This window comes from Thalassophryne amazonica, chromosome 5, assembly GCF_902500255.1.
Source record: "Thalassophryne amazonica chromosome 5, fThaAma1.1, whole genome shotgun sequence".
Taxonomy (NCBI): Eukaryota; Metazoa; Chordata; class Actinopteri; order Batrachoidiformes; family Batrachoididae; genus Thalassophryne; species Thalassophryne amazonica.
In genome coordinates, this window is record NC_047107.1 from 127,447,983 (window position 1) to 127,462,269 (window position 14,287).

At 43.1% G+C, this 14,287-nt stretch overlaps 1 protein-coding gene across 1 annotated transcript in view; it reads left to right on the forward strand.

Moving 5' to 3' along the window:
- arrdc1a (arrestin domain containing 1a) overlaps positions 1-14,287 on the forward strand; it is a 60,946-nt gene that overhangs the window by 5,870 nt on the left and 40,789 nt on the right. The window contains exon 2 of the mRNA XM_034171330.1: positions 7,295-7,405. Coding sequence (XP_034027221.1) covers positions 7,295-7,405 — 111 coding nt within the window. The remainder of the gene's footprint in view (positions 1-7,294; positions 7,406-14,287) is intronic.

Consider the following 14,287-nt stretch of genomic DNA (forward strand, 5'->3'; position numbering starts at 1 on the left):
CAGGACTGACTCAGTGATGCAGCTGTAGAAGTTGCTGAGGATCTTGGGTGCCATCCCAAATTTCCTCAGCCTCCTCAGGAAATACAGCCGCTATTGAGCCTTCTTCACCACCTGTGTGGTGTTGAATGTCCAGGTGAGGTCATCACTGATGTGGACCCCCAGGTGCTTGAAGTTCCTCATCCTCTCCACCTCAAGACCTCGGATGAACAGCAGCTGGTGAGGCCTCTCCTTCCTCATGTCCACTATCATCTCCTTGGTCTTGTCTGTGTTGAGGGTGAGGTTGTTGTCTCCACACCACGTCACCAGACTGTCCACCTCCCTCCTGTAGGCCGCCTCGTGTCTGCCAGTGATGCGTCCTATCACGGCAGTGTCATCGGCAAACTTGATGATGGTGGTGTTGGGGTGGGAAGCGACACAGTCGTGGGTGAACAGAGTGTAGAGGATGGGGCTCAGGACACAGCCCTGTGGGGTCCCCATGTTGGTAGTGATGGTGGCTGACGTCCTTCTCCCGATCCTGACAAACTGTGGCCTTCCAGTCAGGAAGTTGAGAAGCCAGTCACAGAGGGAGGGGTGAAGTCCGAGGGCTAACAGTTTGTGGATGAGTTTGTCTGGGACGACCGTGTTGAAAGTGAAGCTGTAGTCGATAAAGAGCATCCTAATGTAGGAGTGTTTATTTTCCAGATGAGAGAGGGAGATGTGAAGGGTGACGGCGACGGCGTCTGACGTAGACCGGTTGTGCCTGTAGGTGTACTGCAGTGGGTCAGTGATGTCTGGGATGCTGTTATGAATGTGAGAGAGGCTCACTCTCTCGAAGCACTTCATAATGATTGAAGTGAGTGCTACTGGCTGGAAGTCATTCAGACAGGATGGGGGGTTCTTCTTGGGGAGGGGGACGATGGTGGTGGCCTTGTAGCATCTTGGGACGATGCATTGCCTGAGGGAAGGGTTGAAGATGGAGGTGAGAACATCAGCCAGCTCGATAGCACATACTCTGAGGGCGCGTCCTGGTACATTGTCTGGCCCGGCAGCCTTCTGGGGCTGGAGGCTCCTCAAGGCTTTATGTACCTGGGCTGATGTGATGACTGGCGGGCGGGGGGGGGGGTCGAGTGGCCGCGGTGTGTCTGTATTCTGTAGAGGTGGTGGGGGTGGGGCTCTCAAAGTGGGTGTAGAAGGCGTTGAGGTCGTCTGGCAGGCTGTCCGATGAACTGATGGTGGTGGTTCTGGAGCTGGTCCTGAAGTCTGTGATGTGATCCAGACATCGCCACATTCTCCTGGGGTCAGCATTAGAGTAGAAGTCCTCCGTCCTCTCTCTGTGCTGTCTCTTGGCCGCTCTTATGGCTTTCTCCAGTCTGTACTGTGCAGCCTTGTACTCGGCTTTGTTGCCAGATCTAAAAGCAGCAGTGCCAGCACACAGCAAGTGCAGCACCTCTCTGTTTACCCAGGGCTTCTGGTTGGGGATCTTCCTCACTTGTATGGTGGGTACGAAGTTCTCAACACAAGTGCTGATATACCCAGTCACATACTCAGCATAGTCTTCTACGCTGACGGAGGAGTCCTCTCGGGTGGCTGCAGCTCTACAAACATCCCAGTCAGTTGTGGCAAAACAGTCCTGTAGAGTGCTCTCAGCCTCTGGTGTCCATAGTACAATCTGTCTGGTGACAGGGTTCGACTGCTTGAGTTCTTGTCTGTAGGCCGGGTACAGAAACAGAAAAGGGGGGGGGCAGGGGGCTGCCTGGAGTGCACCACGTATGTTGCTGTAAACGTGGTCCAAGGTGTTTTTCTCCCTGGTGGGAATGTCCGCATGCTGAAAGTATTTAGGGAGTACAGACCGTAAATTGCACTGATTGAAGTCACCAGCCACGATAAAAACAGCGTCAGGATGAGCCGTCTCCAGCGCGCTGATGATGTCATGCAGCTTGCTGAGAGCCTCGGTGTAGTTAGCGCATGGATGGATGTAAACAGCAGCCAAAAACACACGTGAATTCCCTTGGTAGATAAAAGGGACGGCATCGCAGCAGTAAAAGCTCCAGATCTGATGAGCAGTGCTTGTATACAGTTCATACATCTCTACACCACCCGTTGTTGACATAAACACACACACCTCCCCCTGTCGTCTTACCGGAGGCAGCAGTCCAGTCCCCCCGGTACAATGAGTGGGTCTCCAGGTGAACAGCCAAGTCTGGAACGCTTTCCAAGAGCCAGGTTTTGGAGAAAAGAGCGCAGCACTCTCTGGTCTCCCTCTGTGATGTTATCCTAGCTCGTAGCTTGTCCAGTTTGTTCTCCAGAGTCAAAAGTTAAAGTTGCTCCAACAGTAAAACATGATGCAAATTACTGGTTGAGTTAGTAGGATTTTAAAAAGGAATAGTTTGCACCATGTGTCATGCTTAGTTATCATGTTACGGAGTAACATATGTCACATGTCATAGAATCCAATGGATGTCGACATTGTTTGACCTTTTACTTTGGAGACCAAACATTCAACACAGTCAGAACTATTCCATTTGTTAATCCTATTAGTTCAACCAATAATTTGCACCATGTTTTACCAAAACTGGAGCAACTACCATTATTTAATGCTTCGATCTTAAATATGATCAATCTATCTTTATTAGTTGGCTATGTACCACAAGCTTTTAAGGTGGCAGTAATTAAACCATTACTTAAAAAGCCATCACTTGACCCAGCTATCTTAGCTAATTATAGGCCAATCTCCAACCTTCCTTTTCTCTCAAAAATTCTTGAAAGGGTAGTTGTAAAACAGCTAACTGATCATCTGCAGAGGAATGGTCTATTTGAAGAGTTTCAGTCAGGTTTTAGAATTCATCATAGTACAGAAACAGCATTAGTGAAGGTTACAAATGATCTTCTTATGGCCTCAGACAGTGGACTCATCTCTGTGCTTGTTCTGTTAGACCTCAGTGCTGCTTTTGATACTGTTGACCATAAAAGTTTATTACAGAGATTAGAGCATGTCATAGGTATTAAAGACACTGCGCTGCGGTGGTTTGAATCATATTTATCTAATAGATTACAATTTGTTCATGTAAATGGGGAATCTTCTTCACAGACTAAGGTTAATTATGGAGTTCCACAAGGTTCTGTGCTAGGACCAATTTTATTCACTTTATACATGCTTCCCTTAGGCAGTATTATTAGACGGTATTGCTTAAATTTTCATTGTTACGCAGATGATACCCAGCTTTATCTATCCATGAAGCCGGAGGACACACACCAATTAGCTAAACTGCAGGATTGTCTTACAGACATAAAGACATGGATGACCTCTAATTTCCTGCTTTTAAACTCAGATACAACTGAAGTTATTGTACTTGGCCCCACAAATCTTAGAAACATGGTGTCTAACCAGATCCTTACTCTGGATGGCATTACCCTGACCTCTAGTAATACTGTGAGAAATCTTGGAGTCATTTTTGATCAGGATATGTCATTCAAAGCGCATATTAAACAAATATGTAGGACTGCTTTTTTGCATTTATGCAATATCTCTAAAATTAGAAAGGTCTTGTCTCAGAGTGATGCTGAAAAACTAATTCATGCATTTATTTCCTCTAGGCTGGACTATTGTAATTCATTATTATCAGGTTGTCCTAAAGGTTCGCTGAAAAGCCTTCAGTTAATTCAAAATGCTGCAGCTAGAGTACTAACGGGGACTAGAAGGAGAGAGCATATCTCACCCATATTGGCCTCTCTTCATTGGCTTCCTGTTAATTCTAGAATAGAATTTAAAATTTAAAACTTCTTCTTACTTATAAGGTTTTGAATAATCAGGTCCCATCTTATCTTAGGGACCTCATAGGACCATATCACCCCAATAGAGCGCTTAGCTCTGACTGCAGGCTTACTTGTAGTTCCTAGGGTTTGTAAGAGTAGAATGGGAGGCAGAGCCTTCAGCTTTCAGGTTCCTCTCCTGTGGAACCAGCTCCCAATTCAGATCAGGGAGACAGACACCCTCTCTACTTTTAAGATTAGGCTTAAAACTTTCCTTTTTACTAAAGCTTATAGTTAGGGCTGGATCAGGTGACCCTGAACCATCCCTTAGTTATGCTGCTATAGACTTAGACTGCTGGGGGGTTCCCGTGATGCACTGAGTGTTTCTTTCTCTTTTTGCTCTGTATGCACCACTCTGCATTTAATCATTAGTGATTGATCTCTGCTCCCCTCCACAGCATATCTTTTTCCTGGTTCTCTCCCTCAGCCCCAACCAGTCCCAGCAGAAGACTGCCCCTCCCTGAGCCTGGTTCTGCTGGAGGTTTCTTCCTGTTAAAAGGGACTTTTTCCTTCCCACTGTCGCCAAGTGCTTGCTCACAGGGGGTCGTTTTGACCGTTGGGGTTTTTACGTAATTATTGTATGGCCTTGCCTTACAATATAAAGCGCCTTGGGGCAACTGTTTGTTGTGATTTGGTGCTATATAAATAAAATTGATTGATTGATTGACTTTACCTTCTGACCCCTGTACAAACTGAAACTGACCTTTGTCACCATTCTTAAGGTTTTTACCCCATAACTCCAGAACATTCAGTTATAGATGGTCCAAACTATACTTTTTTGGAATCATTGTCATCAGATACATAATGTGGTATCACTTTCAATATGATTGGAACATTTTTTAATTTTGACCCTGTGCAGTTCTTCAGTTGACCCCTACTTGGCCCCCTATTGAAATTCAAATGGCTAAAGATATTTTTCTACAATATTTACCAAAAGGTATACACATTCAAATTTTGGTGCTTGTAGCCGGATTTGAATGATTCTTACAGTTATCTGCTGTACTACATCCATAAATGGAAGAAGTTCAGATCCACCAGGACTCTTTCTTGAGCTGGCCATCTGTCTAAACTGAGCGATCAGGGGAGAAGGGCCTTAGTCAGGGAGGTGACCAATCAATCAATCAATCAACTTTTTTCTTATATAGCGCCAAATCACAACAAACAGTTGCCCCAAGGCGCTCCACATTGCAAGGCAAGGCCATACAATAATTATGAAAAACCCCAACGGTCAAAACGACCCCCTATGAGCAAGCACTTGGCCACAGTGGGAAGGAAAAACTCCCTTTTAACAGGAAGAAACCTCCAGCAGAACCAGGCTCAGGGAGGGGCAGTCTTCTGCTGAGACTGGTTGGGGCTGAGGGAAAGAACCAGGAAAAAGAGATCGATCACTAATGATTAAATGCAGAGTGATGCATACGGAGCAAAAAGAGAAAGAAACAGTGCATCATGGGAACCCCCCCACAGTCTACGTCTAAAGCAACATAACCAAGGGATGGTCCAGGGTCACTCGATCCAGCCCTAACTATAAGCCTTAGCTTATAGTTAACTCGATGGTCACTCTGTCAGAGCTCCAGCATTGCTCTGTGGAGAGAGGAAAACTTTCCAGAAGGACAACCATCTCTGCAGCAATCCACCAATCAGGCCTGTATGATAGAGTGGCCAGCCCACCTGGATTTTGACAAAAGACACCTGAAGGACTCTCAGACCACGAGAAACAAAACTCTTTGGTGTGAATGCCAGGCGTCATGTTTGGAGGAAACCAGGCACCATCCCTACAGTGAAGCATGGTGGTGGCAGCATCATGCTGTGAGGATGTTTTTCAGCAGCAGAAACTGGGAGACTAGTCAGGATTGAGGGAAAGATAAATGCAGCAATGTACAGAGACATCCTGGATGAAAACCTGCTCCAGAGCGCTCTTGACCTCAGACTGGGGCGACGGTTCATCTTTCAGCAGGACAATGACCCCAAGCACACAGCCAAGATATCAGAGGAGTGGCTTCAGGACAACTCTGGCTTGTAGCATGGGATCACGTACAGATTCTGGTCACCATAGGGTAGAAAATGAAGTACCTTGAAATATGTAATGTAATATTCAATTTTAAAGGGTACTGTTTGGAGTATTAACCTGTGACATTTCAGAGCTTAATACCTGCTTAGTGTGGAGATACAACTGTATCAACACTCAGAGCACCTTGCCGTGGGCAAAAAAAAAAGGACCATACTTTGACTAGTCTACTTTCTTAAAACTAATACTCTTCCAATGGCATGTCCATATTTCTGGTCCAATACAAGATACACAAAAAACGTGAGGTACAGCAACTGAGATTTGCTGGATCTGTTAGCTACTGTTTGAAGTGAGAACCAAACAGTGCATTCTAACTCATGGTATAGTTCCAAACTGGTTCTGTAACAACCGGAATGCTGTAGAGCGTGATGTACACAAAACGTGGCATATCATTAATGTACCTGATATCAAATACATTCAAAGAAATGGATGACGTAATAGTAACTACATCTTAACTAGTGACATTCCATAAACACCTGCCCTGCATCATTGGTATGTCATCTCTGGGGTGCAAGTTTTTGTGACGTACAAAAATGTGACATACTCTGTAACAGGAAACAATAAATGAGCGTGCATGTTCCCATGCAACAAGCCCTCTGTGAATGTCCTTGAGTGACCCAGACATGAATTTGAATGAACATCTCTGGAGTCATCTGAAAATGTCTGTGCACCGATGCTCCACATCCAACCTGATGGAGCTTGAGAGGTGCTGCAGAGAGGAATGGACCAAACTGCCCAAACATAGGTGCAACAAGCTTGTGGCATCATTGAGGCTGTAATTGCTGCCAAAGGTGCATCAACAAAGAACTGAGCAAAGATTGTGAATCCTTATGTATATATGATTTCTTAGTTTTTGTTTTTTACTTTTAATAAATTTGCAAAAATTAAAAAAAAAAAAACTTTTTCATGTTGTCATTGTGAGGAGTTGTGTGTAGAATTTTGAGAAAAATTAATTTGCTCTATTTTGGAATAAGGCTGTAACATAAAATGTGAAGCGCTGTCAATACTTTCTGGCTGCACCGTGTTCCAGAGCAAATATTGACCACTTATTAAAATCAGCATGTTTGAATGTGGTGCCTTTGATAACAGTGAGCCTCTTGCAGGAAGTACTCATTTGAGCAAATAAAAGCCACAACAAAGACTTGCTATAACATGCTGTAACAGAGATGTTGCAGCTATGCAACCAAATACAGCGTTTACAATTCCTAGTCATCCCAGGAGGTGAAGATTCAAGTCCCAGTGAAATGGACTGCAGTTTGAGTCCTGTGATTGTACTGATGTCAGATCAGTCGTAGAAATGGGACATTTCCCAGGTTTCTGAAGCACTGTGAACCCTGCTAAAAGATGCTCTTCTCCCACTGCTGTAATGTGATTGACATCTTGTAGCTAAGAAATGCTTCTATGGCTACAAATCCAATCTATGCCTTTTCTTTTCTCCAGCAATTAAGGTGAATTGCAATGGGTTCTGTGGCGTGACCAATAAAGTCAATGACACGTCGTGGATGGTGGAGGAGCAGTACTTCAACAGCACAGTGTCTGTTGCAGACAAAGGTACAGACACACACCGTGCAATCAGTTTGATCCTCTCCCTGATATTAACAGATACGTGTGATTTCCAGCATCGTAAAGACTTGCTTGTCTTTCAGATACTTGAATGTGATGTCGTTTTCGTCACTATGTAGACCAAGCACAGAAAGTGTCAAAGTACACAACCAGTCTACACTGTTTGCTGTGAGTCATTCTGGGATAGAGACTGTTTGATCAATGCAGACGAGATAGAACTTTTTCAAAATGAAGCCAAAGAATTTTGTCCAGAATTGTAAAAATGACCATGTAGCATGCAGCACGTTTGTTTCCCACTTAATTTGATCTATGATCTAGTGGCTGTTGACCTGTGACTAACCCAAGAATCAAAGCACTGCTTTCCTTCAAGCCTACACCTCATCCCATTGCAGTGATGACACGTTCCCGATTGGTGACTTTGCTGCACTGTCCCATTATGCAGTTTTGTCAGGCTGATCCTCTTGCCAGGGTCTTTAATGACACTCCAGTCAGTTGGGAGCCACCAAAGGTTGTAAAGGTTGTGAGACAGATTAAGGTGCATAAAAAAAACCAGCAGGAATCTGTCATATTGAAGCTGATCTTTCTCAGAAGGGTAGCATTACGGTTCTCCAAACAATCTTTGCTTCCAGGTGTCGCCCCACCAGACTGGGGGGAAAAGGACTTGGCGTCCCTATTTGAAAAGGAAAGAGTATTCACTTGTATTGCAACAACTAGGGGGGAATTACACTGCTCTCTGTGCCTGAGAAGGTTCTTGCAGTGGTCATTTTTAACAGGATTCAGTGCCATTTTCTTGCTGCTAAGCCATCAAAGCAGCCCGGCTTCACAACCAATAAGTCAGTCTTGTTAAGCTTTAGTCTCCCTTTTTGATGCACATATTCAAAATGTGACAAACATAGTACTCTTTCAGCTGTGAAATATTGCAAAGATCAGTTTGACAGACACAACGGTATTGATTCTTGCTTTAGTGTTGTCTTGAATTGATTCTTGTAACACTAATGTTATCCCCAGTGTTGGCATCTCTCCATTGGTTAGGGCTGCAACAAACGATTATTTGGATCATCGATGAATCTGATGACGTTTCGACACGATTAATCGGATTAGCGGGGAATTTTTTTAAAATGTGCCAGGGAAACAATTTTTCTCTCCTTCCATCACTTTATTTAACAACAGAACATTATTTGAAAACTTACAGTACTTGAAAATCAACAAATCGTCAAATGTCCCTTGGCTGTTGAAATATAAAATAATAAAGAATAAAACAGTTTATAATAAAGAACAAAAATAATTTCAGATAACATTGCTTTATCAAAGTGCTGAGTTGCCACAACTTTGCCACAACATATAAATGTTATAAAATACAGTAGTGTTCAGAATAATAGTAGTGCTATGTGACTAAAAAGATTAATCCAGGTTTTGAGTATATTTCTTATTGTTACATGGGAAACAAGGTACCAGTGGATTCAGTAGATTCTCACAAATCCAACAAGACCAAGCATTCGTGATATGCACACTCTTAAGGCTATGAAATTGGGCTATTAGTAAGAAAAAGTAGAACAGGGGGTGTTCACAATAATAATAGTGTGGCATTCAGTCAGTGAGTTTGTCAATTTTGTGGAACAAACAGATGTGATTCAGGTGTCTCCTATATAAGGATGAAGCCAGCACCTGTTGAACATGCTTTTCTGTTTGAAAGCCTGAAGAAATTTGGACGTTCAAGACATTGTTCAGAAGAACAGCGTAGTTTGAGTAAAAGGTTGATTGGATGGGGGAAAACGTATACGCAGGTGCAACAAATTATCGGCTGTTCATCTACAATGATCTCCAATGCTTTAAAATGGACAAAAAAAAACAGCGACGTGTGGAAGAAAACGGAAAACAACCATCAAAATGGATAGAAAAATAACCAGAATGGCAAAGGCTCACCCATTGATCAGCTCCAGGATGATCAAAGACAGTCTAGAGTTACCTGTAAGTGCTGTGACAGTTAGAAGACGCCTGTGTGAAGCTAATTTATTTGCAAGAATCCCCCGCAAAGTCCCTCTGTTAAATAAAAGACGTGCAGAAGAGGTTACAATTTGCCAAAGAACACATCAACTGGCCTAAAGAGAAATGAAGGAATATTTTGTGGAGAGTAAAATTGTTCTTTTTGGGTCCAAGGGCCGCAGACAGTTTGTGAGACGACCCCCAAACTCTGAATTCAAGCCACAGTTCACAGTGAAGACAGTGAAGCATGGTGGTGCAAGCATCATGATATGGGCATGTTTCTCCTACTATGGTGTTGGGCCTATACGAGGTCTGTCCAAAAAGTATCAGACCTTTTTATTTTTTTTCAAAAACCTTATGGATTTGAATCACATGTGCTTGCATGAGCCAACCTTGAACCTTCGTGTGCATGCGTGAGTTTTTTCACGCCTGTCGGTTGCGTCATTTGCCTGTGAGTAGGCTTTGAGTGAGCACTGGTCCTCCCCCCTCGTTGGATTTTCATTTCGAGGAAAATGTCTGAACGATTGGAGCAGCGCTGAATCAAATTTTTCCAGAAACTGTGAGAGACAGCCAGGTGGAAACCATTCGGAAGATTCAAACGGCTTTCGGTGGCTTTTCAGTCGAGTGAGTATCCGAGGAATTATGTAAGAGCTGGACATGTCACAACATGTCCTGTGAGACTTCCAACTTCCGCACGTCTTTCATTACAAAATCTCCTGTAACAGTGGAATGCGCCGTAAAAGTGCTGATGTCCACCTCTTCTGCAATTTCTCTGGTAGTCAGAAGACGTCCCGGATCAACACAGCGTTCACTTTGGAAATGATCTGGTCATTTCAGCCTGTCGATGGCCGCTCGGAGCGCGGCGCACCCTCCGCCATTGTGCGCCGTCTTTAAACTGGTTGTAACGCTCCTTAATCGGTGTGATGCCCATAGGATCGTCACCGAAAGCCGTCTGAATCTTCCGAATGGTTTCCACCTGGCTGTCTCTCACAGTTTCTGGAAAAATTTGATGCAGCAAAGCTCCAAATCGTTCCACCTCGCAATGAAAATCCAACGAGAGGGGAGGACCAGTGCTCACACAAAGCCTGCTCACAGGCGAATGATGCAACCGACGGGCGTGAAAAAAATCACGCATGCGCATGAAGGTTCAAGGTTGGCTCATGCAAGCACACGATTCAAATCCATATGGTTTTTGAAAAAAATAAATAGGTCTGATACTTTTTGGACAGACCTCGTATATCGCATACCAGGTATCATGGATCAGTTTGGATATGTCAAAATACTTGAAGAGGTCATGTTGCCTTACGCTGAAGAGGTCATGCCCTTGAAATGGGTGTTTCAACAAGACAATGACCCCAAGCACACTAGTAAACAAGCAAAATCTTGGTTCCAAACCAACAAAATTAATGCCTCACAGATTTGTGAAGAAATCATGAAAAACTGTGGTTATACAACTAAATACTAGTTTAGTGATTCACAGGATTGCTAAAAAAGCAGTTTGAACATAATAGTTTTGAGTTCGTAGCGTCAACAGCAGATGCTCCTATTATTTTGAACACCCCCAAACACCTCCGTGTTGGAAACCATTCGGAAGATTCAGATGGCTTTCGGTGGCTTTTCAGTCGAGTGAGTATCCGAGATATTGTGTAACACCTGGGCATGCCACAACATGTCCTGTGAGACTTCCAACACGGCGGTGTTTGTTGTGTGCCATTAGCGGCTCCGTCCCGACACGCGAATTCCTCCGCACGTCTTTCATTATAAAATCTCCTGTAACAGTGGAATGTGCCGCAAAAGTGCTGATGTCCACATTTTCTGCAATTTCTCTGGTAGTCACACGACGTCCCGGATCAACACAGCCTTCACTTTGGAAATGATCTGGTCGTTTTAGCCTGTCGATGGCCACTTGGAGCGCGGCGCGCCCTCCACCGGTGTGGACCGTCTTTAATCCGGTTGTAATGGTCCTTAATCTGTGTGACGCCGATAGAATCTTCACCGAAAGCCATCTGAATTTTCCGAATGGTTTCCACCTGGCTGTCTCAATTTTCATGGAGCAAAGCGGCAGTCGCTCAGCCATTTTCCTGACAATGAAAATCCGACGAGGGGGCTGGACCAGTGCTCACTCAAAGCCTGCTCACAGGTGAATGACGCAACTGACAGGCGTGAAAAAACTCATGCATGCGCACGAAGGTTCAAACTTGGCTGATGCAAGCGCACATGATTCAAATCCATATAGTTTTTGAAAAAAATAAAAAGGTCCATTACTTTTTGGACAGACCTCGTATGGTGAAAAAAAGAGGTATTTTTGATGCTGCAAATGAGCAATTAGCATAACCAGTTAACCATAAAACCTAAATCAAACTGTAGCCTGACTCATATGTGCAGAATTCTCTGTATAACTTGTAAACTATGTGGTCATTTCACAATGACACATGTGACTCATGTCTTTCTCTAAAATTGTATTGTAGCATTATTAGTTATTATGACTATTGTTGCTATTATTATTTAATAAAAATAAATTAAAAAATATAATTTGTAATACATTTGACTCTTTTACGATAACAAACGCTGAGCCATTAATTATTATACAGAAAACAAATGCACAAACATGCTGAAATGCCAGCATCTTAATGCTAACTTTAACATTGAAAAGGCCATAGACATGCTAACGTGTTAGCATCTGCGTTAGCATAAAATACATCTATCAACTGTTTCAGAAGACCATAACAGGTCAGTTTAACATAAAGGTAAATATTCCTCACAGACATATGCTCATTGGGGTTTTAGTGGGGAAAAAATTAAGATAAAGTGAAATAAAACAAATGAAATCAACGAATCTGACTAAATTAGTTGACAACTATTTTAATAATCGCTTTTAATCGATTAACTCGATTAGTTGTTTCAGCTCTACCATTGGTTGCCTTTTCTTATGAGGGAGGACTTTAAAGTTTGTTGACTTGCAAGATTTTGGTTGACTGTGGACCATCCCATACAGCCAATCTGACTAAACCGTGTGAGCCTTGAGATCACACTGGGCTGGCCTGCTGTGTGTTCTGAAAGTTAGGAAGAAAACCGTTGGCGGTCAAGCTTTTCCCCTTCATGCACTGGCTGTGAAACAAACTGTTCGAGTAGGATTAGGCGGTTCAGTTCTATTGATGCCTTTTAAATCTCGACTGAAAACACCTTCGCCCCTTAGGCTGTCTTTATTGTTTTGTTCTGTGACACACTTTATTGGCGTTAAAGTCCTCTGTTGTTGTTATTATTATTGCTAAGATTTATTGAATGCAAGCCTGAATATTGGCAGGACTTCTTTATAGCCTGTGTTTGAGCTTTATGAAGTGTGTTGGCTGTTTTGTGAGACATCCTGAGGATTGATGGAATCACCAAAAATTTGCTTGGATAATGTAGCCAGACTATACGTAGCCACTGTGAGTGTTCTGTGGAGTCTTTACATTTTATCAGTAAACTGTCCTTTTTGTGGGTCAGGTGGTGGAGTCTGTCAACTTGAGTCATTTTATTGGTGAGGAAAAGTTCACCGACCTTGACTTTATAGATGATGCTGTGATCTTTATGGAATCAGTGCCCCCCTCCTAATGCAAAGCATCTCAGTTTTTCCTGGGTGTGGACAAACTAACTTTGGACTGATATTTTTTTTTTTTTTTTTTATTCAACAGAATTCAACGGGGTATGTAACGTGTAAATGTTCAATAAATAAACAGTTACAGTATGGACTCCTTCATTAGGGGCGGGTGGGGGGGGGGGGTCCAGATATTCCGATAAAATAGATAAGATAGATTTTTTTCAAACACATTTCTAAAATGTAGACTTTATTCAAAAAAGGGTGGGGGGGGGGGTGACAGAATCAAAGCCTTAATTTGTTTCACTTGCTTGGTTTGGTTTGCTATCATGTGCCACATCAGTTGAACAACCACATATGTCACTCATGATGTAATTTTGGATTATACTAAGGGTGACTAGATCGTTCTGTAGTGGGAGGGTCACGTTGCACGTAAGACAGATAAGCAGCAAATCAGAACAGTCCTCTACAGTGAATTACCAGAATGTTTTAAAATGAACATCCTATTCTAAAATTCATAGACACTTGACATGTGGAATATAAATTAATTAAAAATAAAAAAGTCAAGATGATGGGTTGTATAAGTAATGGAACGCTTTGGTATAATACCTGTAAATAATCTTTTTTATTGCCAGTTTTCTTCAGAGAAGTCAGGGGATGGATGCATAAACATTTTCAAGTCACTGAATACGTCTTGGGCTTTATTTACATCAGTTATGAAGGAATACAAAAACTCAGCCACATGGGGTGTGCAGCTAGTACATTCTGAGTGCCGGTCCCAAGCCCGGATAAATGAGGAGGGTTGCGTCAGGAAGGGTATCCGGCGTAAAACAAGCCAACCCAACTATGCAGACTCAGAATCTTTGAACTTTGGACTTTGAATGTTGGTAGTATGACTGGTAAAGGGAGAGAGCTGGCTGATATGATGGAGAGGAGAAAGGTAGACATATTGTTTGTGCAAGAGACCAAGTGGAAGGGAAGTAAGAGCAGGAGCATCGGCGGTGGGTACAAGTTGTTGTACCATGGTGAGGACAGGAAGAGAAATGGTGTTGGGGTAATTTTAAAGGAAGAGTATGTTAAAAGTGTGTTGGAGGTTAAGCGAGTGTCTGACAGGGTGATGAGTGTGAAGTTGGAAATTGAAGGGGTGATGATGAATATCATCAGTGCATATGCCCCACAGGTAGGTTGTGAGATGAAGGAGAAAGAAGATTTCTGGAGTGTGTTAGATGAGGTGGTGGAGAGTGTGCCCAAGCATGAAAGAGTGGTGATAGGAGCAGACTTCAATGGGCATGTTGGTGAAGGGAACAGAG